The 24,016-nt window shown below is 33.0% G+C and overlaps 1 protein-coding gene across 8 annotated transcripts in view; it reads left to right on the top strand.

Annotated features, from left to right (window-relative positions):
- Positions 1–24,016, top strand: part of GPHN (gephyrin) — a 622,612-nt gene that overhangs the window by 298,968 nt on the left and 299,628 nt on the right. For 6 of the 8 annotated variants that reach the window (XM_047079492.1, XM_047079490.1, XM_047079491.1 and 3 more), the window contains exon 4: positions 903–995. In XM_047079492.1, coding sequence (XP_046935448.1) covers positions 903–995 — 93 coding nt within the window. Of the gene's footprint in view, positions 1–902; positions 996–13,922; positions 13,962–24,016 lie in introns of all 8 variants that reach the window. The other 2 variants (XM_047079493.1, XM_047079489.1) reach the window with 1 other exon arrangement.

Here is a 24,016-nt window from a genome sequence, read left to right as displayed (position 1 = left end):
AAAATAAGGAAAATTATTAATAAGTTACAGTCCTATTTTTTACCCTTTTTAAAATTTTTTTTTAACTTTTTTAATGTTTATTTTGAGAGAGAGACAGAGAGTGAGCAGGGGAGGGACAGAGAAGGGGGGAGACACAGAATCCAAAGTAGGCTCCAGGCTCTGAGCTGCCAGCACAGAGCCCAACACAGGGCTTGAACCCACAAACTGTCAGATTGTGACCTGGGCCCAAAGTTGGACACTTAACCGACTGAGCCACCCAGGCACCCCTACTCTCTTTTTAAACCTTAGACACAGTTGGTTGAGCCACTGCTCAGAAAGATCAGGATATTAGCACTATTATATTACCTATCCTCTTCATACCTCCAAGTGTCTGGTTATTATATAGTTATAAAAACAAAATCTTGATCGAACAATATCCAACCTTCACACCAAAATTATTTCACAAACCATTGCAGATGTGTGGAAAGAAAGATAAAGTTATTCCAGACTATCAGATCTGGACAGACTTAAACAAAGAAAAATGGAAAAATCAAAAAACCAGAATCCATTTATAATCTTTATTGGAATGCTCTGTTTTTCCCTCTGAGATTTTATCAAATATCCAACATTAGACTTTTTTATAAGCTCTTAATTTCTGATATTTCCTGTGTTTCATTTTTTATTCATTTATTTTAAAAATTTGATGCTTCCCTTATTTTTATACTGCATAAAATAAATACAGAAATAGCAATGTGTTTTGATCAATAGTAAATATGTTCCATGAATTGTGCTTCAGAATTTCGTGTTGATTGCTGAGATAAATGTGTGTTTCTTCACTGGTATATAAAGTATTTGAGTATGTGGATGTTTTGAGTGGGCAGGTAAGTTCTTCTTCATGTGACAATACTATTGTTTTCTTCCAGGAAACCCTGATAGATTGGTGTGATGAAAAGGAACTTAATTTGATATTAACAACTGGAGGAACAGGGTTTGCACCACGAGATGTCACTCCAGAGGTGAGATAGTCTGTGCCTTTCTTTTTTCAAGGAGTAGGCTATTCATTTTATTTTTCATCTTTTTTACTATGTTTTATATTACTTTTATAATGTTGCTAGGCAGAACAGAAGACTTGTGGTTCTAAGAATGTAAAAACTGTTCTGTGGAAGCATTGTTATATAAAAAATGTTTTTTGACTACTTTTCTTTGGACTTACACTAGACATGATATAAAATGAGGAAGATTGAACTGGTCCAGAAAGTAATTTTGCATTTGTTCAGTGGACTGTGATATAAGCTGAACTTCAGACATATTGCCAAAGGAGGTGATAGCAGAACTCTGATTCTTAGCATGGCATCTGGTCTAATGTGTTTTGTTAATGTAATTCAAAATGTATCTTATATCTCTGTTCTTCAGATACCCTTGTCATTGGTCTCAAAGCACAGGAAATTGTGATAGAATACATATACCAAATTTATAGTACTTTTGAAGAGAAAGGGTTACATATTCCATAATTTTAATATGAATTTAAATGCAGAATTTAATAAGACAAAGCAGAATTAATATCTAGGCTTTATGCCACAAGAATCACCTTAAACCTTTGCATAAGTAGAAAAATTAAGGGAGAAAATGAAGAGTAGGCAGTGCTCAGTGATACAGGAGAAAGAGTCTTTTTTCTTTTTAAGGAAGCCATAAACCTCAGAGTCATATGCAAACTTATGTCACCACTTGTGATATTGTTTTCTTTACCTCCCAAAAAAATGTTTGCTGGCTGAATTTCAACTTAATATTAAGTACGTCCTTCTATTTTCAAACCAGAACACAATTTTATCTACTGTTTACTTAACAGCAAGATACTTTTACTCTGCATCTATTAAATATTTACTGTCCTTCTTACTCTACTGTAGTGGTTTTCAAACTTTAGCCTGCACCACAGTCAAGCTGAGGATTTATCAAAACAGATTATTGGACCCACCCACAGAGTTTCTGATGTAGTAAATCTGCAGTGGGTCCCAAGAATTTGTATTTGTAACAAGGTGATGCAGATGTTGCTGGTCTACAGACCATACTTTCAGACTTTGAAAACCACTGTTCTAGGATATGAAAATGGACATTTTTTTAAACAAAGTGTAAGATATTTACTGTTCTTCCATGTAAAAATCGTGACAGAATTTTTTGGATATTATTCTAATTTTAGACTTATAAATAAAATGGTTTGCTTTTAAAGCAATCAGAATAGAGTTATATTGGGAAGTTGTTAATTTCAACTGCTCAGAAAAGAAATCATTCTTACATAATTAGTTTAGCTTCTGAATCTTATGGGGAAATGGTCCTTTGGCCAATTTTTACATTTCTTTTAAACTGTGAGACCAACTTAAAAAGTACAATTGAAGGGAAGCCATCTCCTATAGAGGTGTGTCTGTGTTTTGTTTGTAAGAAAATTGCATACATATGTGAAGACCTTGATTTTTGGAGTTTGTTGTGTTAAGTATTTGAAGTAAATGGCCTTGGGTTTATATGTCCCTGTTTTTTGTGTGATGGTTTGAGATTTTCATACTATTTATTTTTATTACAGAAAAAACAGAAAAAAGTTACTATAGAATTTATATCAGATAACAACATTGTTTTTAATTGGGAGGGAATGCTTTGCACACAAAGTTTTTTGTTTTCTGTGGAGTGTCAAGTTAATACCAAAATGCTAGGTTGAAAATGTAAACCTTTGAATTTTGGCTCTGCTACTAACAGGGTGACCATAGACTAATTACTGAACTACTCTGTGCCTCAGTTTCCTATAAAGTGAGGTAAACGAAAGTACCTACCTACTGGGAGCTGTGAGGATCCAGTGAGAACTATTTCTGGCATTTTAGTAAGTGCTGTATATGCAAGGATTAACTTATAAGGGTTAGTTTTTTTATTATTATTATTAGTTGCTACATAAACACTAAGTGGACAAATTTGGTAGTATTTTTTTGTATGTAACTACCAAAAGGATGAAAACAGTGTTATGGTAGATTTAAAGTGTATCGATGAAATCTTTATAATCTTGTTAAATTATTTTTTGAATTTTGATGTAGTAAGCTTCATATTTTATCTTTCTCATCTTCATGTGAAATAGAGGTTTAAAATTCTACCATTTTAATATCTGTCTATCCCATCCATTTTTTTTAGTGCCATTAATTGACAAGAGTCTCTTTCCCTGACTTTGTATGTCTCATTATATCTGAAATTAAGAAACCTTTATCCTTAAATGAAGTATTTTTTTTTAACATTTATTTATTTTTGAGACAGAGAGAGAGCATGAACAGGGAGGGTCAGAGAAAGAGGGAGACACAGAATCTGAAACAGGCTCCAGGCTCTGAGCTGTCAGCACAGAGCCCGACGCGAGGCTCGAACCCACGGACCGCGAGATCATGACCTGAGCCGAAGTCGGACGCTTAACCAACTGAGCCACCCAGGCGCCCCTTAAATGAAGTCTTTTAGTTAACTTAAAATCTTAGAGATGTTTTTTAAATATATTTTTTTAATATTTATTTATTTTGAGAGAGAGAGAGAGAGAGAGAGCATGTGCACACACATGCATGCGTGACCAGGAGAGGGGCTGAGAGAGAGGGAGAGAGACTCATAGCTGACAGCTGTCAGCACAGAACCCACATCAGGGCTCAATCTCACAAACCGTCAGACCATGACCTGAGCTAAAATCAAGAGTCAGTTTCTTAACCAAGTGAGTCATCCAGGTGCCCCTTAGAGCACCTAAATTAAATTCTTGTATGTGCCTATAACAACTACCTGTGTAGAGCTGTATTAGGGTGGTTTTTTTTTAATGAGTTAAAAATATACATAAATAAGGCTTTTTAATATCTTTTTTTTGAGAATAGGTAACTTAGCTGATTGTAGATATCTTGATTCTTAATAGGTTCACTTTACTACATATCTTTTTTACATATACATATGGTATGATTATCTACAGCAAAGTCCTTAGAACTGTTATGCCTTTGAAAAATAAACAAACATGAAAGCAATGTAAGGCCAACCAGAAATAGTTCTGCTGATTTCCCATTTTCTCTACACACTTTAATACTTGCCATTCTTCTGATATCTAAAATACAACACAGGGATATCTTCTAGGAATCCATAAATATAATTTGAGTTCTGTCATAATACAGTTATTTGTCTTTAACATGTCTTAGATAGTTGTGCCTGAAAAATGAAGTAACTATTTCTAGACTACATTTAACTATGTACAGTTTACAGTTGCAAAACTTTTTAAATAGTGAGAAGTTATAGAAAACACAAATATGAATTATTAAGGTAAAATAATAAAACTTCTCTATTAAGGTACTAATGTTTTATAGTCAGTAATTGACAATTGGCTTAATCTACAAACACAAAGGACAAATGTTTGTGGAATATGTGTGTTGTTAGGGAAAAAACTGGATTCCTCCGAAACTGGATAAATGAAATAAAGCAATCTAAACTTAGTGTCTGTGGGTATGAACCCAAGAGAACATGAAAAGTTTATAGACTTGGGTTTCTTCCCAAGTATATTAAAAGAAAAGTGGAATAGCACGTTCAGTAAAGTAGGTCCTGTTTCCTTTGTTCATATATAGAAATAAGAATTGATTTTCCTAAATTATGAGATTGTTTCTATTTTTAGGCCCTGTGGCTTAGAATATGATTCATCTGATATTTACATGCTGGCTGACCTGCTCCCTGCCTCTAATAAATATGAGATACTATCAAAGCTTATATATAATAGCATGATAATCTACTCCCTTCAACTTTTTAGACTTTTATTTTGATATGAAAATCTTCATTTTTTAAGAATAATTTTTATTTTCTCTGATCTGACAAAGGTTGGATAATCTGTTGGCATTGGTGAATGCTAGTAATTATAAAATTCCATAGAACTTAAGAATTCAGGGTTGCCCGGGTGACTCAGTCAGTTAAAGCGTCAACCCTTGGTTTTGGCTCAGGTCATGATCTCACGGTTTGTGAGTTTCAGCCCCATGTTAGACTCTGCACTGGTAGCATGGAACCTGCTTGGGATTCTCTCCCTCACCCCCTCCCTCTCGCTCTCGCTCTCCTTCTCTCTCTCTGCCACTCCCCCACTTGTGAGCATGAGTACATGCTCTTCCCCCACTCACTAAATAAATAAACATTTTTTAAAAGAACATAAGAATTCATTGCTGTATAAAGTATTATCTCATCATGTCCCATTATCAGTTGAAAACAACTTATGTCCAAAATAGAAATTGTTATTTATTTTTATTTTTTTTATTATTTTTTTGAAATTGTTATTTAAAGAATCTTATTATTTGTAAAATATAATTAAGGACATATTACTGAGGTCAAGCCCTTTTTTTACACATAAATTCTAGAAGAGAATAAAAGATCAAGAAGCATTAAAAAATGTGTATATATAATTAACAAGCAATTTCTGATGACATGTTATGGTAAATTAGAAAATGTTAAATTATTTAATATAATTTAAGTATATATAAATATATATATTTAAACAGAAGCCCAGCATACATCTTAGTTCTCATCCATTCATCACTTTTTATTTTTAATCCTTAATATGTATGCATTGCCATACTTGCTGGGTGCTGGAGTTAAAAAATGAATAAGGCATGGTCCTTATTCTTAAGAATTCTAAATATGTTACAGGAGTCAGCAAATGAGGCATATAGGCCAAATCCAGCCTGCCTTTTTGTTTTGGTTTGATTTGGTTTGGTTTTTGTATGTGGCTTGTAAGCTAAGAATGGATTTTGTATTTTTAAATGGCTGAAAAAATCAAAAGGAGAATAGTATTTTGTGGCACATGAAAATTATTTGAAGTTTAAGTTTCAGTGTCCTTTTTAAATGAAGTTTTTTTGGAACACAGCTACACTCATTCCTTTGTGTATTGCTTGTGGCTACAGCAGCAGAGTTAATATTTGCAACCAAAACCTTATAGCCTGCAAAGCCTAAAATATTTACCATCTGACCTTTTGCAGAAAAAGTTTGTTGACCCCTGGTCTATTGGATGACAATGTCATCTTTACTCACATATTTTAGGGACTTTTTTAAAAATTGATTTTTATCTTTTTCTCTTTAGTAATCTGAAATGATACTGGGTTTCATTTCTTAAATGTTTAATTTTAGAAGGAGCAAAGAAAAATGCTTTTCTGCCATAATGAAGTATATTGCCACATTGTCTCAATATACAGTATAACATAAGTAAAAGATCCCTTATTCTAAAAATATATAAAATTTTGAACTTCTAAACTGATCAAAGTAATGGATTTATTATACATTAAATAAAATCTCACTCTTAAAAATTTTTCGAACTGTTGTTCTTAGCAGTACCTTCTAACAAGTGTCCTGATATAATTGGGCATGATGAAACAATCAAGCAAAAGGAGAAATAGCAAAAATTTCAGGAAACTATAAATTTTGATATAAGGGATATTCATTAAAAAGGATTCTTATGGTTCATTATGGAATTGAAGAAGCATCTGACAAAATGACCAATGCTGAAGGGAACAGAATACTGAAAATTTGGTACAAAGGATGTTTTTCTAGGAAAAGATTATGAATTCTAGAAGGCATATTCTGTGTATAGTCTATAGTATTTATATTTCTTTGGAACAAATTACTATCTAATCCTTTCTACAAATATTTTCCACTTAAGTTATTAGAAATTTTTTCACAAAAATCTCAAATCAAAGAAAATTTTTTTTTATTTTATAAAATTTGTTTTATAATCAATTTGTCAGAATTCATGTATTTCATCACTTAGGTGTGAGTGTATTGTAAGCCAGGTATCATTTTATGCAGTCATTAGCCATTTTTCTTTCTTGATTATAATGCTTCAAAAATAACAATACTCTGTAAGTAAAATGAAGGAGACATCCTTGACCTGAGTTACTGACTACACATTAATGATTCTCAATTTGTGACTTGTGAAAATCAGTGAGAACTGACATTTAACAGCTTCACCTACAACTTAACATCAGACATTTTGACAGAAAAATTCCTGTATTATACCAAAAAATATCCTATCTAATAATTTCTGTTTTCGAAAGAAAATTTAATCACTAACACAGGTTGATTAAATTATATCATTTTCAAGTATATATGATACTCTTCAGGAAACATGGATTCTTTCCCTGGAAAAATATCATATACTGATATTCTAAAACTCTATGAATATTAGAGTTTATTTTGTAGTGCTATGATTGTTTTTTACTAAAATAAAATACCTGTCATATGTGCTAAAGCTAAATATAACCGTATTGAACTAGGATTTTGAGTTTCTTAAAATTGTTCTGTATCAATAGGGTAACTGAACAATATGAAATTGATAAAGCAGAATATCAGAAACCCTTGCACTTGAAACATTTCAAACTAGATTGAATAAAATATATCACTCTTCTGTGGTCAGATATGGCTATAATTTATGCCATTTTAATCTCTTCCTTTAATTTTTATGAAATAGCCCAGGACATAAGAAATATGTTTCCATGTCTTTGTCTTAACATGTTGGGATACACTAACACCATAGAGTCAGATAGACCTGAATTTAAATCCCAACTCTACCACTGTGAAATTAAGGCAAATTAACATGTTCAAACTTCACTTTTTTCATTTACTAAATTAGCTAATGCCTACCTCTCAAGGTTGTTGTTTCTAGTGGTTGAGATAATAAAGGTAGCCAATAATAATAACTAATATTTATATATAGCACTTACTATGTGTTAGCAGCTGTTTTAAGCAAATGTTAATTAATTTAGTCTTCAAAACAACCATACGAGGTATGTGGTTTACATCTATTTTATAGATGGAGAAACTGAGACACAGATCAATTAATTGACTTGTCCAGGGTTATCCAAACTAGTGACAATAATGCATGTAAAATGATCTAGTATAAAACCTGGCACCTCTGTAGATGTTTGGTAAATGTTTATTTTTTTTCTTACCTTTTTCTTCCTCATTTAATTAATATTATCTATTACTTCCAATTAGATTTGACAGCCCCAAATATTTCTCCTACTAACCCTTGTACTTCAGGTATCTATTGTTAGCTACTAACATACCTCATGGATAGTCTAAAAAATAAAGATATCAGTCAGCATTTCCCCACTACTACTTTCAGGCATGAGACGAAGGAATAAGATTAAGAATTTTTATAGTGTAAATGATATGAGGAATGTGGAGTATTAGTGCAGTTGCGTTAAGTACCTCTTTATATCCTACCTGAACCTGTTTATTTTGTTTAGGTCCCTAATTCCTCTGTAGTTTAAACTTCTTGGAATTTGGCTTGAAAAAGCTGAGATATATGAGATTCAGGGTAGCTTTTTTGTAATAGCTCACTTTATTCTGGGGTTTATAATTATTTTACAGTATCCATTAAAAAGCAGTATATGTCTCAGAGCATAGGCAACATTTAGGAGCTACCAGTTTGCTAAAAATTAAAGCGTTTATAGTTTTTCTTAGTTTAACAAGTATTATTTTAACAAGTAATAGTTTAACAAGTATTTATCAAGCACCTTGAGCTTCACTGAGTGCTAATGTACATGTACTCCCCAAATAGTCACCTGACAAATCAAGACACTATAAATCTAGTATCAGAAATGTTCGGCCAGAAGATTTCTTTAAAGAGGACGATTAAGAGAAAGCCAATTAATCAGTAAAAATTTTGTACAAGTAGAATTTAAGCTAAAATTGAAGGAGAGAAATAGGATTCAGATTAGGAAAGAAGAGGACATTACTAATGGGAGTAAAGAAGAAAGGGAAATGTGTGATCAAACTACAGAGAAAGATAAAATTAAGAAAATCTTCCTGGCTGGAGAAGAGGATTCATTTTACATAGAAGGATGGATAAACTAGACTTATGTTATTTTAATCTCTTTCTTAGAACATCTAGAGTAGCACCATCTGTAGAGATTAAAAACAGCAACTGTCCTTATGCCAAGATTCCTTAGAAGCCAGAATTCATAAGTCTACTATGAAGCAGTACACCCAGTAAAATCATGACATCAAGGCTCTCTAAAAGTAGACCCTTTTGAGATGTCATTTATTCAAATACAGATCAACACATTCCTCAGTAGGACTAACTTCATTCTTTTTGAAGATTTTTGTTAATGTTTTTGTTTAGTTGTAAGTCCTAATTTAATTCACAGACCTAGTGACTATACGCACCATTATTTATACATAAAACTGAAACTGCTGTGAAGCACCAAGTTCCAGTTTTTTGATTTATTGTTTGGAAACCATTTCAGTCAATGTTTATCTTACAATCAACACAATCAAGGAATATTTTCTTATGGATTTCATCAGTAATTTGTCTCAAGTTAGCTTAGTGTTTTATATAAAATTACAAACTATATAAAAAATAGGTAAATCATGGTATCTCAGAGTTTGAGGAGAATTCAAAGGCCATTGTGTTCAAAGTCCTAGTCCCCTTTTCATCATTCCCAACCTTTGTCTGAACATCTCAATCACTACTTCTTCCATCTGGGAGTTTGTTGGTTTTGCAATTCTAATTGTTTGAAAGTCCAAACATGTCACACTGAAACCTGGCACCTTATAATTTCCTAATCAATGTTTCCAATTCTTTTCTGCAATGTACTAAAGAAGGTAAATTCCTTTTTACATGATAATTCTAATATTTGAAGGTAAATGTTACATTTTCCTCTTAAGTCCACATTCTTTTGTAGATTTTCTTTGCATTCATTTGTTTCCATTAGATACAAACTTTCCCAAGACATTTAACCTCTATTTCACTTATACATTATAAAGAAAAACTCCTTGGTATAATTGTACCAGGGGAAAGGTAAAGGTACAAAATTCAATCATTTAGATAAGATAATTAAGGCAATAAGTGACATTGAATTTAAAACTATTATGTTGAAAGTCTCCTAGTCCACATAAAATCAATACAGAGGGAAAAACACATTGCTCCTCAAGGTCAGAATTTTAGAGTTTTGAGCATAAAACAAAAACAAAAATTTCATATATGAAGAACCCATATATAAAATGCTGTCTTCATTCCCTTGATTATATCTCTTAATTGCATGCCTACTCTGTATCAAAATATGTACCCAGCTTTTGGGGGCCCTTATGAAGCAGAGAGATGCTATCAATAAAACATACAAATAAATACAAATATATTTATTATGGAAAATTCTGTATCTAATTAGAGCTCTTACTAGAAAAGCAGTGTTGCCCACATAACCATTTGTGAGGCAGCATAACATAGTAGTTAAGAGCACAGACTACTTGAGTTTGAATCCTAGATCTACCTTTTACTAGTATATGACCTTATACAACTTACTTACCTTCCTATAGAAAGAATAAAACTACTTCCTTATAGGATAGTTATATTATGTGAATTAACATAAGTAAAACACGAAAAAATATTTATTTGCTACATAAATATTTGCTGTTATCACCTACAATATAAAGAGCTGTAGCTTAAAAATAAGTAGATGATGGTTGAATAAATATTGAAAGAATTTTTCTCCAGGGAAAAATTTAAGCAAGATAGGACGTAAAATATACACTGATGTAACTGTGGGAAAGGAAAGAAATAGAGATGACATGCTAAATGTTGATTTTTACCTTGAATTTATCAGAGTGATAAAATCTTGAAATCATCTTTCTAACTTACCATTACAAGGCTACTGTCATAAAATGGCAGATGCTGGCATAGCAGAATACTTTAGTTTTACAAAATATATACTAAGACAATGACAAAAAAAATCATTCAATATTTTACAAATATAAAATGCCCAAAGCATATTTACCTAGAGATATAGTTACAGGAAAGAAGTTTTTAGGATATCCCTTTCTTCATTGTCTGGTCAAGAATATAGATTCATCTCTCTGTGTTAGACCTCCATTTAGACTTAATGTTGCTTTTCACGCAAAATGTAATAAAATGACAACAAATTAATTTACACCTGTGAAGTCCTCTGAGCTTCTTGGAAACATACCATTGACATACCAACATATTGCCTACCATAAAAAGAAACTGTTAGGGAGTCAGAAAGTGGACTCAGATAACAAATAAACTATTTGGAATGATTCTAATAATTTTACCAGTATTATTTTCTTGTATTAGAACTTGGAAAGAACACGGCTGCTATTAAAGAGTAGAGGACAAACGCCCAGTGGGAGGAGTAATCATTTCAGATAAGCATTAATGATTGACACATAAGTGAGAATTTAGGGGAAGAATCCAAATTCCTTTAAAAAATGCTGAGAAGATAGAAGCAGTAACGGTATTGAAAGGTTGGGTTTTGAAAATGAACTGTTGTCAGTTTCACAAAGATAACAATCCAAAAGAAGCAGTTGATTGTGCAGCAATGACCAACTGATGTAAGAGGACATAAATTATACTTCTTTATGAAGATTAAAGGTAGCATAGTAGTGGTGGATGTCATTGGTATAATTTAAGTGTTTCCCCCTCACCTTTTTCACCCCTTTCCGTAAGTTTGGTTGTAGCATATACTATAATATACTTGCATGTCATAATCCTTAGGGTGAAACTTTATGTAAGGAAAGATGAGTCAGGTGATTAGGAGGTGATTTTGAATAGAGTTTTGCAAATTTTTAAAATACTTTTCGACAAAATGTAGACATTTGAACCAATGAGAAAATAACTATTAGTTTTGAATATTGTATAAATCCAATGGAGTCTTACTATAATGTGTTTCTCGCTTGTAATGATTTAAGACTACAGTTATTTAGGAGACCCCATTATAACAAGGTCAGTTCAGTATGACCCCCATTGATGAGGTTCAAAAGAGATTCACATCATGACAATTTCCCACTATAGTTAATCAGGGTATGTTAAACAGGGTTTTAGTTAATTATGTGATACTTTGATATGAGCTCTATTTGTGGGCCCTATTTACTTTCTTGTTCCCTTCCTTTTCGCCATTTTTAAGTCTTACTTATACTATGCTCTATCCCTTAAGATGAGGCTGCTTTATTGTGGGATAGATAGATGAATGACTATTAATAGTCATTAATGTTATTTAATAACATTTAGAAGAATGAGAAGGTTACTTTTATATATGTGAAAGCAAATCCTAGTATAAATGTATCTTCCCTCCTAGGTGTATCTTGGGCAACAGCAGCAACAGTATTTAACAACAATGCTCTAGTTTAGTGTTGCTCAAAATTTAGTTATTACTCTTTGCCTTCTAAGTATAAAATACCTTTGGACACGGGTCAGCAAATGTATTCTTTAGAGGTCCAGACAATAAATACTTTAGGCTTTGTGGGTTCTTTGTTCTCTGTCATAACTACTCAACTCTGCCAGCCCTGTAGCACAAAAGCCATCATAAGACAGTATAAATGAATGCACCTCATTGTGCCCCGGTAAAAATTTATTTATGGATACTGAAATTGGATTTCATATAATTTTATCATGTCATGATATAAATATTATTATTCTAATTTTTTTTCAATTATTTAAAAATTCAAAGATCACTCTTAGATTGCAGGCAATGCAAAAAACAGGCAGCTAGCAGGATTTGTCCCATTGGCTATGATTTGCCAACCCCTAAAGTGTGCTAGAATCTCCTCTGTTAATCAAAGGTTCATAGTATCTGAGCTTTCAGAAGAATGCTCTGAGAATTTAAGACAGAGAACAGAGATGCCCCACAAGAAATTAACACTTTGTAGATTCAATTATATCTTGAGTGCCTGCTGTATATATGCCAGACATTGTTCAAGATGCTGGGGATACAGCAGTAAACAAGGAAGTCATAAGTTTCTGCCTTTACGAAATTTACATTTTAGTGGGTGACACAAATATAAGTAAACAAGTAAGATGTGTAATATTAGAGATGATATTAAGTACTGTGGATAAAAATAAACCAAGAAAGGTGAATAGGTAGCACAGCACAGGCAGGAAAGAGAGTTGTAATTTTAATAAGGCCATCAAGGAAGGCCTTATTGGTAAGGTGACATTTGAGCAAAGACATAAATGAGCAGAGGGAGCAAGCCATGGATCATGTAGAATCTGTATGCCACCCTTAGGATAATGGAGAGTTTTGAGCAGAGACACTACATGATTGGACTTATATTTTAATAGGAAAATAATTTAGGAGACTATTGAAATAATCCAGGTGAAAAACGATAGTGACTTAGACCAATAATAAAGGTGAAGGTAGTGAGAAATACATTACTGATATATTTTGAAGATAGAGATAACAGATAAAATAAGAGAAAGAGAGAAGTCAAGTATAATATCCAAGATTTTGACTTGGGCATTTGGAAAGATGGAGTTGCCATTTACTGAAATGGAGAAGGCTGTGGGAAGGGTAGATTTGATGAGGAACGTCAGTTTTAATTTGGTCATGGAAATGAACTATCCAAGTGGAGATGTTAAGTTGGCAGAGAAGTCTAGACTGGAGATACTATTTTTTTAAAGTCATAAGCATCTTGAGGGACTTAAAATCTGTGACGATTGATGAGATCACCAACGTATTTACTGGTATTACTATTTATTTATTGGTATTACTGCCCTTGATTTTTTTCCTCATCCACTTTCAAAGAGGTAGGTAGTTTCTAGTAACCTATCCCCTCTTCCTATTCACAAATAGCAGGGATCCCATTGAATCAGAAAGTTGACCTACACAGAAAGTATCATTAGTTGGCCATCCTCAAATTTTGCCATGGTATAAACATGGGAGTGAGTTTTCCCAAGTACCTCCTTGCTGGAAACTGTTTGCACTGGAGGTAAGTGTGAAAGGGGAGGTTGTGGGAAATGATGGGGTGAGGGCTTCCTAAACCTTTCCCAAACCTCAGAAATTGCTTGATTTTGAGGAATGGAGAAGGTTCAGGCTGGTTCTTATTTCCCTGAACCAGTTCATACAGCCCTAAATTTGACCTGCTTTCCTCAAACTGGGAGTCAGAAATCCCTTTTCTCTTCTGTTTTTCTGCTGCAGAAATTCCCAACATTCCCATTTTGTGGGCTCCAGAAAGGGGTAAGCGAAGACTTCAATCCCAGCCAATCATTTCCAGATTAATAATTTTTAGTGTTTTGGTTTTTTTTTTTTTATCATCATAAAGAATGCTTGGACCCATTTTTCCCATCCATTTAATTTCCTTGTGGATTGTTATGTATCTATGTTCTAGGATCATTCTGTATCCCTGGGCAATAGAGTTCAGATTCATCTGCTATTTCCATTTGTGTGCTGTTCTCTTGTGGATTCTCATATGCAGTTTATTGATGAGTGTTTCCTAGATGGAAGAAACCCAATTCAGGAGACTGGCTTTACTCTCAATTTCATCTTTTCCTGAATGGTGTTTTTGTTCCCTGCTGAGAGCTTTTCCTACCCTACACAACTGCTTCTGATGATCTGTCATTGCTTCTCTGCTGTTCTGTCTTATTGCTTTGACTGCCTTTGATTTTCGCCTCTACTTTTTGCCCCACTTTTATGCATCTGCTGAATGATTTGCATTCTTCACTTACTGGTACTTTGTCTATCAGGAAATGGCCTGATACTGCCATATCCATCTGCTATTTTAGCATTTTAGACTACCCAGCATTGTCTATCTGCTCTCCTACCATTCTCCTATATCATGGCCTTCCAAGTGCTACGCTATCTGCCTGCTTGATCTTGTCCTGCCCAATTTATGCCTGTGATATTATAAGTAGGTTCAGATTGTTTAGCACTTCTGCTAACTATCTCCACTTGTCTTGTGCCACTAAGTTGGACTGCTGACTGAGGTTGCTTGACTACTGTCTCCTTTACCTATTTGCTGCCATGGCTGCTTCACTAATTAACTAAAGACATTGCATTCATCTCCTATGTAATCAGACTTGCAACTTGCTGATCGGCTCATATTACTTCCTTTATACTTTTCTGCATCTGGTAAATCACTGGCGTTGTTCCTCTGTTGTCTTGTAACCCTGATCAGATTTTATTTCCAAGAAAAGTGTTGCCTACGTATTGTCCAAACGTATCTTAGAAATAGGAAAATGCTTCACTATTTAACAGTCTAATCCAGTTTACTCCTAAACTGACTTTTAAACTCACTATCACCATCCTTTCTGCCTTTTTATACAACTCCACATTCTTTCCCTTATTTAACAATAGATTTTTTTCAAATAATTTATCATCTTTGCCTCAGTTGACCTTTGATATCATATATTGTATACTTTTGTTTCTTGTATATAGGATCTTTCAGTGATTTTCCATATATTAAATTTATTTCATAACTTATTTTCCATGATTTTTCTGGGGCTTCGTGAGGATGAGTTACTCCTATTAATTTTTCCTTTTTAGTAAGATACAAGAATTTTTTGAAACTTAAAAGTGTCATCTCTAAAAAAATAAATTTAGTTATGATTCTTTGTAGTTAAAGTAGCTTTCCACTACTCCATTTTTTCCTCTGAGAATATCATTTCTCAGCCAGCCCATAATTTATGTAATATCACTTCTTTAGAGATTCTTTTGATGTATTTATCTTTCCCTCCTTTTAAACTATATTTTCTTGTGTGTGGGTAAACTTTAAATTGAATTTCCCCATTATTTGCTAAGTACTTGGCATCTAAGAAGAACTTGAAATACAAAATTATCTGCACTGTGAAGCTTGATGTCTTATTTACTCATATTTCAATGAAAAACAAGACCAAACAAGAAGTGGAGAAGAATTTTGGTGAAATTTGCAAACAGTTCAAGAGTCTGAGGAGATTAGAAGTGGGGTGTATATGTATGTATGCAAGTGTGTGTGTGTGTGTGTGTGTGTGTGCGTGTATACGCGCGCACGCACATGTGTGTATGTAGATTTTAAGTGTTCTTTATGTGTATCCACAACATCATTGTGCTTGAAGTGTGAAATATTCTGAGTCTCCATATTAAATTTTATTTTTATGAAAAAGAAATGGAAAGGAAAAGGCAAAAGCTAAAAAGAGAGTGATAAATTTAGAGAATATAGAAAAAAGGTATGGACACTTGTTTTTTTCTTTTACTTTAACAATAGAGATAAAACTAGTATCAAGAAAAAGGCTGCTGTAAGAAAGTCAAGAAAATCATTTCAATAGCTTTTTATTTTTTTTTATTTTGGCAAAATACACATCACATAACATTTACTGTTTTTACCATTTTTAAGTGTACAGTTCAGTGGCATTAATACATTTTGTACAGCCGTTACCACTATCTGTTTCCAGAATTTTTCATCATCCAAAACAGAAACTCTCTATACCCATTAAACAGTAACTCCTCATTCCTCACTCCCCCTGTTTTAATATCTGTCTCTGAATTTGTCTATTCTAGGTGCCTCATATAAGTAGAATCATACTATTTTTGTCTTTCTGTGTTTGACTTATTTCACTAAACATCGTATTTTCAAGGTTCATCCATGTGGTAGCATATACCCATTCATTCCTTTTTAAGACTAATAATATCCCATTTATGTATATACTGCAATGTGTTTATCCATTCATCTGTTGACAGACAACACTTGAGTTGTTTCTTGGCTATTATGCATATTACTGCTATGAACATTGGTGTGCAATGTCTGTTTTTCTTTCCATTCTTTGGGTATTTACCTAGAAGTGAACTCCCTAGCTTTTAATATTCTTGTCTAAGAGGAAATTAAAGACCTCAGGGAAACTATATAAGTAACATGAAAGATGGATAAGTCCAAGATATTGCATTAGGAGCAAAAAATTATAAACTTTTAGAAAGACACAGAATGCCAAGTGAGATTTAGAAGACCTTATGTTCTAAGAATGAAAGGGAGAATGAAATTGGACAGATGTTGGATGTTTGAAGGACAAAAAAAATCATTCTGAACAATGTTGAAAAAAAAATAAACCATCTTGGGGCACCTGGGTGGCTCAGTCAGTTAAGCCAACACTTCTGCTCAGGTCATGATCTCACAGTTCGTGGGTTCGAGCCCTGCTTCAGGCTCTGTGCTGACTGGAGCCTGGAGAGCCTGCTTCCAATTCTGTGTCTCCTCTCTCTGCCCCTCCCCCACTCTCACCCTTTTTCTGTCTCTTTCAAAAATAAACATCAAAAAAAATATACCAATTTTAGGACAGATGATGGCATGTCTTTGAAATGGAATAATGCAGACTTGTAAAGAAGTAGGTATTTAAATGAAGATAACTGGATTGAGATGAGAGAGCTAGGTTAAGTTTAGAGGAACCAGCCATAGGATTAGGAATTCATTTTAAATTCAGTGGTACTCAGTTCTGGACACACAGTTTTCTACCTATAGAGATTTTAGTAAAAAGATTGCTAGGCCCAACCCCACCAAAGATTCTGACTCATTAGGCTGGAGATAATGGTTTAGGCACTATGCATATGCATGTGTGTGTGTTTAATCCACTGGTAAAACACAGTGTGAGTTAAATTGAACTCTGTACCATAGTGTCCTAGACCTTACAGGAGTTAAAAAGTTGGGAAGAATTGGTCCTTGTCTTCAAGGAGTTTAAAACTGGAGTAGTTTAGTAAGCAAAAAAAATTGATTTTGGAAGGAAGACTTTCAATCCATTAGGTGATAATGTTTTCACTTTGTTAACTCAACAATTTTTTGGTGATTTTACATACTTTGTCTTGCTTTTCTCAACCAGGGTTTCTCATCTAAACTATCAAACACAGAAAATGATTTGTGTGACTTCTCAATCCTCCCAAGGGTGGTACATGAATTAGTTCTATTCTATAAGCATAGGAGAAAAGTTAATTCATTACTTCCAATAATTCTCTCAGAACCTATTTTAAACAGGCTTGTTCTATGCTATGTAGTCTGTTAGGAGTACATAACACAAAGATAAGGCCCAAGAGAGGGAAAGAGACATTTAACAAAACAATGAATTTCTAACATCATTTCAAAATTTTGTTATTTTCTTCTAGTTCTTCAGGGAAAACGTTCAAAATCAGAGTAATTGTATATAAGGAAATTCTAAGCATCTGTGATTCAGGAATAAGAGTATGTTCCATAATTAATGCCTCTTCACAACTGGAGGACTCTGGTAATAGTTTAAATGCCAATAAGAATCTCTTTAATTAAAAACCTGAAGTATTCAGTGGCAGATTAGTGATTCATTGGTAACTGTTAATAAACAGCATTATCTAAACCCAATGTTACTAATTTTGTAGTGGAAGAATAGAAAGTGGTTAGAGAAAAATTGATAACTAATGTTCAGGAGGTTGTTCTTGAATGTTATTGCAAGCACAATGAGATATTCTCCAGCTGTATATCAATATTGAAAATGGGAATTTAATTTATACTCACTGTCAACTAAACCTTACTTGAATTCCTGGTGTCAGAATTTCAGTCCTATTCATTAGTTTTTATTATGAATTTGGTTAATTAGCCATTTGAATTAGTAATTTGTTTGTTCTCCCTATATTGATGGGTGCCTTCATACTTGAGAGCAGTAAGCTTCATTCCTACTGCTCACTAATTCACAATGGTTGCTTTAAAGGAATCTCTTTAAAGTGCTATGCCTAAGAAAGTTTTAGTAACCTGTTTTTCCTCTCATCTCCTGATGTCCTACTAAAGTTGTTTATCTTACCAGCATAGCTGAGGGAGGATCAAAGTTCTCATGTCAGTAGAGAAGCACTAAAATAGAAATTACATCCAGAATTAACTTGTTTTCTAAAAAAAAAATGAATAATTTTAAAAGATTTTGCTTTACTTGTATTTATTCTGGAAAACATTTTTTGTGAAAAAATAAAGATTATGCAGAAATTTTAAGGTATAAGATCTGAGATAAAGGAAAATATAAGAGTAACATTTTATTAAATTTATTTTATTAGTAATAAATATACTTTTCATCTCTGAAATCCTGTTTTTATTTTGAGAAAAGCTAAACTGAAAGTTGTATAATGTGTTTCTTTTTTATGAAAGTTAACTTGAAAAGACAGTGTTGTTAACACACTCTTATCCTATAGGACTCAAGTCTTTTGTACATTGAACAACAAAATCCTCTAAATTTCCTTGCAATCAGGAGATTCTTTGTAGGCAACCACGCCTAATAAACAAGTTGTCATTCTTTCCTTTTCACTCCTGAAGAACAGTGGAAGATATTCAGGACCTTACAAGGAAGTTGTAACTTCCTGATACAAACATTTTGTGGAGGTAGTTTTACTCCTTCAGTTTTGAATATAGACAATGACAATAGCAGGCACTAATAACTAGTCTCTACATCCCCTCATCTCTTTTTCTCCTTTTTGCTCTCTGTCCATCAGATATTTCAGTGTTGCTGGAAAAAATTAACCCAGTACACCTGTGGTACAAGAGGTCCTATGGAGTGAGAGATATCATTGAGGGAAAGTTAATTGCCTCAGCTCTGGAAGCTTTTTGATGCAAAGATCCTTTATGTATGTTTAATAGTATTTAATTTCATGAATATCAAAATCAGTTCTTGAAAAGTTCACTGGTTAGATATTTGGATATTTACAAAATACAAACCACTCCCAAACATTTTGTATTTGTCTCTGAATACTTTTTAGATTTCTTGTAATATGTAGTTTTTATGAAGAAATAGAGTTTATATTCTATTCATATCAGCAGCATAAAAACATCTCAGGTGTTCAAGAATCAGTTTTTCTTTGGTTTGTTCCTAGCTATATTATAGGAGTAAATGTGTATTTACTTTGCAGTTAGAAGTAATGATCCCATTATAGACATCTTAAACAAATATTCTGAAAGAAAGTATCTTTTGTAAGTTAAATTTATATTTTCTCATTCTCAACTTAATGCCTTCTGATCAAAATTAAGATCATTCTTGTGAGGAGATAAAGGCAAAAAGCCTTTTCAGATATCTTGCTTCTCATTATGGTTAGTTACTAAAAACTAAAACCCAAGACCATCTGCAGAAAGCTCTTATGTTATTAACAAGAAAATCTGTCTTCAAATGTTCATACTTCACAGTTAGCGTCAGAATATTAAGAACACAGTATTTTGCATGTAATAGGTGTTCAATAAGAGCATAAAATGATGACTTTTTATTGTGACACAGTAATAAAGATGAGATTGTAAAGTATTATAGATGAGATTAAAGATGAGAAGAGTATATGGTCATTTAGGGGAAGGAAAAGGTAGGGATTTTTAAATACTTATCTTGCCTTATATTAATAGCCTTAAAAGAAACAACACCTATCTTTTTCTGAGTATAGATTTCTGATTATATGGGTTTTTTTCTAAAAAAGAATTTGGGAAATATAGGAAAGCAAAATGAAGTAAATGAAAATCACCAATAATTGATACATAATTATTATCTGGGACTAATTCATTAGTTTTCATATTGAGAACCCATCATATATACAGGTTTATATCTTGGGTTTCTAGTTGTTATCGTAGCTACTAAAATTTACCATATACTTACTACGTTCCAAGCATTGTGATAAGCACTTTATGTAATGTCTTATTTAATACTAACAGCAAACCTACAGAATAAGTACTACTTTAGAGGTGAAAAAATTAGTTTTAAAAAGATTAAATCATGAAATAACCCACATCACAGAGCTAGTAGAAGGTGATAGAATTAGAATTTCATCTAGATAGTCTTGACACCATAGCCCTTGCTTTTTAACCACTCTTTTTTTTATATAAATTAAGCTTTTTTTCCATTTAACAACTGTTTTACAAAAAAAATGAGATTTGCCAATCACTACAGAGTATAAGCAAGTTATAATTAATTTCATTTCCTTGTTATTAACCATTTAGGCTCTTTTTATTTCGTATCATAGACATTCTCTTTATAAATAAATTGTCAAAAACATCTCTGATTATAACTTTAGAAATATTTCCTTCAAATAGAACAACTGATTCAGAATTAATTCTCATAATACATAACTGCCAAACTGACCTCAGGAATATATGTATAAATTTATATATTCATACTACCAGTTTTTGGAATTAAACATTCATTATTTCTAATCTTAACAGCTTGATGGATGAAAATTATTTGGCTTTATTGGTATATTGTAGACTAAATGAATTAAACACTTTTCTTGTATTTGTCTAGTTTTTTCTTCTTTTGTAAATTGCCTGTTTTTTTTGTTTTCTTTGGCTCAGTAGCCAATTCTTGAAAGTTGATTCTAATTACAAAGAGATGTTTAAGAAATTGGTTGTCAGGAAATAATTTTGGCATAATGAGATTTATATTTTAACTATATCATTTTGACTATATCATAAATCTAAACCAGTTTAGGGGCTCCTGAGTGGCTTTGTCGGTTTAGCATCTGACTCTTGATTTCAGCTCAGGTCATGATCCCAGGGTTGTGGGATCAAGCCCCACATCAGGCCCCACAATGAGCATGGAGCACGCTTAAGATTATTTCTCTCTTGGGGCGCCTGGGTGGCGCAGTCGGTTAAGCGTCCGACTTCAGCCAGGTCACGATCTCGCGGTCCATGAGTTCGAGCCCCGCGTCAGGCTCTGGGCTGATGGCTCAGAGCCTGGAGCCTGTTTCCGATTCTGTGTCTCCCTCTCTCTCTGCCCCTCCCCCGTTCATGCTCTGTCTCTCTCTGTCCCAAAAAATAAATAAACGTTGAAAAAAAAAAAAATTAAAAAAAAAAAAAAGATTATTTCTCTCTTTCTATCTCTCTCTCTCCCTGCCCCCCCCGTCCCTCTCTCTCCCTCTCTCCCTTTGCTCTTCTCTGCCCCTAGTGCTCTCTCTCTCTCTCTCTCTCTCTCTAAAATAAAAACTATATATACATAAAAAATCAGTTTATTTTCTCTTTTCTCAAGCTCCATTAACATAATAGTACTCATTTATTTCATTACTTACCCTCTACAGCAGAGGTCAAGTTCAAAAAAATATCCTGAATCAAAGGCATGCAGTTAATAAAGTACGAATGCATTATTTTCTATCAAGCTAATTGTGTGCATAATGAGGTTTTTTTTTCTTCCATAGCTGATGCACAGTGGTTTATTTTATAACTATTCTTTTCTTATGGGATGCCAATGTTAAATATTGTGTGGATAGAAAAGTATTGAAACTTAATATTCCAGAATTAATGATCCATTCATAGATCTAAATCTTAACAAAATAATTTATCGTTAGGACATTGAATATACATAGCTACTTTAGCAGTCATGTTTTTTAAATACCAAATATACAATCCTATTTATACATTTTTTTTTGCTCGGCAAACTCATTTTTCTACATACGAATTCCAAAAGAAACAATATTCTTGCATGCAATTAATGTGAATTACCATTTGATTATCTAGACATTTAAAGCATTTATAGACTTTTTCAGATAGGTAGAGCTTAATTCCCTCCATTGCTCAAAAGAGCCTGTTCTTTTTTTAGTTGCCCCTCACATGCAAATCATTTCATGCCCAAAGCTTTTTGGTAAGTGAATCGTTTAACACTTGGCTTGAATTTTTCCACAGAAACATTTATTTATGTAAGTGTTTCTCAACCTGGGGATTTTTTGGTGCCTGAGGAACATTTGGCAATGGCTGGTGACATTTTGGTTGTTATAACTGAAAGGATGCTACTGACATTAGGTGAATAGAGGTCAGGGATGCTGCTAAATATCCTACTATGCCCTGAACAGCCCTTACAACAAAAAATTTTCTGTCCTGAATTGTAATAGTGCAGAAATTGAGAAATCCTCATTTAATAATAGTATTGAGTATTCACTGACTGCCAGGCACTGTGCTTGGGGTTGGGGACACATGTATAGAAAATTATGATCTTAGCACTGAGGGAAGTTACTAGTTAGGTTGAGGATGGTTAGGAAAGGGAAAGAATTGGATAAATAAACTATAACATGATCATCAGTATAGTAATGGTGTGTTTGTGATATATTAGGAGCAGGATAAAGTTCACCTGAGGGACTTAGGGAAATTTTCAAAGAAATAATATTGGAACTGTTGTTTTTATTGTTCTTATTGTTTGTCTCTTCACTTAAATTTCCAAAAAGCACACAGAAAGTATAGCTAACAGCTTAATGAATTTTTAAGAAATGAACATACCTGTCTGACCAGCATCCAGATCAAGAAACCAGATTATCAGTATCCCAGATTGAGCCCCCTTTTGTGTCCCTTTTAGTAACAGCCCAACCCTCAAGAGTAATTACAGTTTTGACTTTTAACATCATTATTTTTGTTTTTTAGTAAACTTTATGCAAATGAAATCTTATACTGTGTTATCATTTGTATCTGGATTCTTTTGCTCAACATTATGTTTATAAACTTGATACATGTAGTTGTTTCTTCATTATCACTACATACAGTAATTTTTTTTATGACTATGCCAATATATATTAAACAACCGTAAAGACACAATTGCTGAGATCTTAAGTCTGCCAATAGATCAGTCTGACTGCAGAAAGGGATATGAAGGGGAAGTGGCAAGAGAGAGCCTGGGGAGGTAGGTAAGGCCAAATGATGGACGCTGTCTGTGTCTTATAAAAGGCATTTGGGTTTTTTTCTAGTAGAAAATAAAGATTGTTTTGAAAGATGTTAAACAGCAATGAATGTAGTGAGATTTACATTTTACAAAGACCGCTTTTGGTAGAATAGAGAATGAGTTAAATGGGCATAAACTTAGCTATAACATTAATCAGGAGGTTATTAAAATATTCAAACAAAAGATGCTGAGTAGCTAAATGAAGACAAGGGTAGATAGGGATAGATTACTTTCTGAGGATAAAATTAATAGCACTTTTTGACTAACTGGGTATGGAATTTGCAAAGGTTAGTTTCCTGAGCCAACTTCCAAAATCCTATATGTGTTACTGAAATATAAAATATGTACAGTGAAGAAAAATGATAGAATTCAATGTCAGCAATTAAAATTGAATTCAAAATAACATCCAAGTTTATCTATAGTATTCAAACTTGTAGAAAAACATTTATTATTAGTTGAAAATGAATACATTGACGAAATCTTCATGGAGAATCCGTATGATCCATAGAATCATAGACTGGTAACAGTCTAGACCAAGTCTAAACTAAAGGTAGTAGCTTTTATTTTTCATTTTAATTTCAAATTTATGACTTTTTTCTGTTGTTCCAGAATTTCACTATTTTTATTTTATTTTTATCTCTCACTAAATTTATACAT

Source organism: Lynx rufus, unplaced genomic scaffold (genome assembly GCF_022079265.1).
Source record: "Lynx rufus isolate CCGP_SWC_20201006 ecotype Redwood Valley unplaced genomic scaffold, mLynRuf1.p SCAF_17, whole genome shotgun sequence".
Classification (NCBI taxonomy): Eukaryota; Metazoa; Chordata; class Mammalia; order Carnivora; family Felidae; genus Lynx; species Lynx rufus.
The sequence above is the reverse complement of the archived record's forward strand: the minus strand, read 5'-3'. Positions and strand labels throughout refer to the sequence as shown.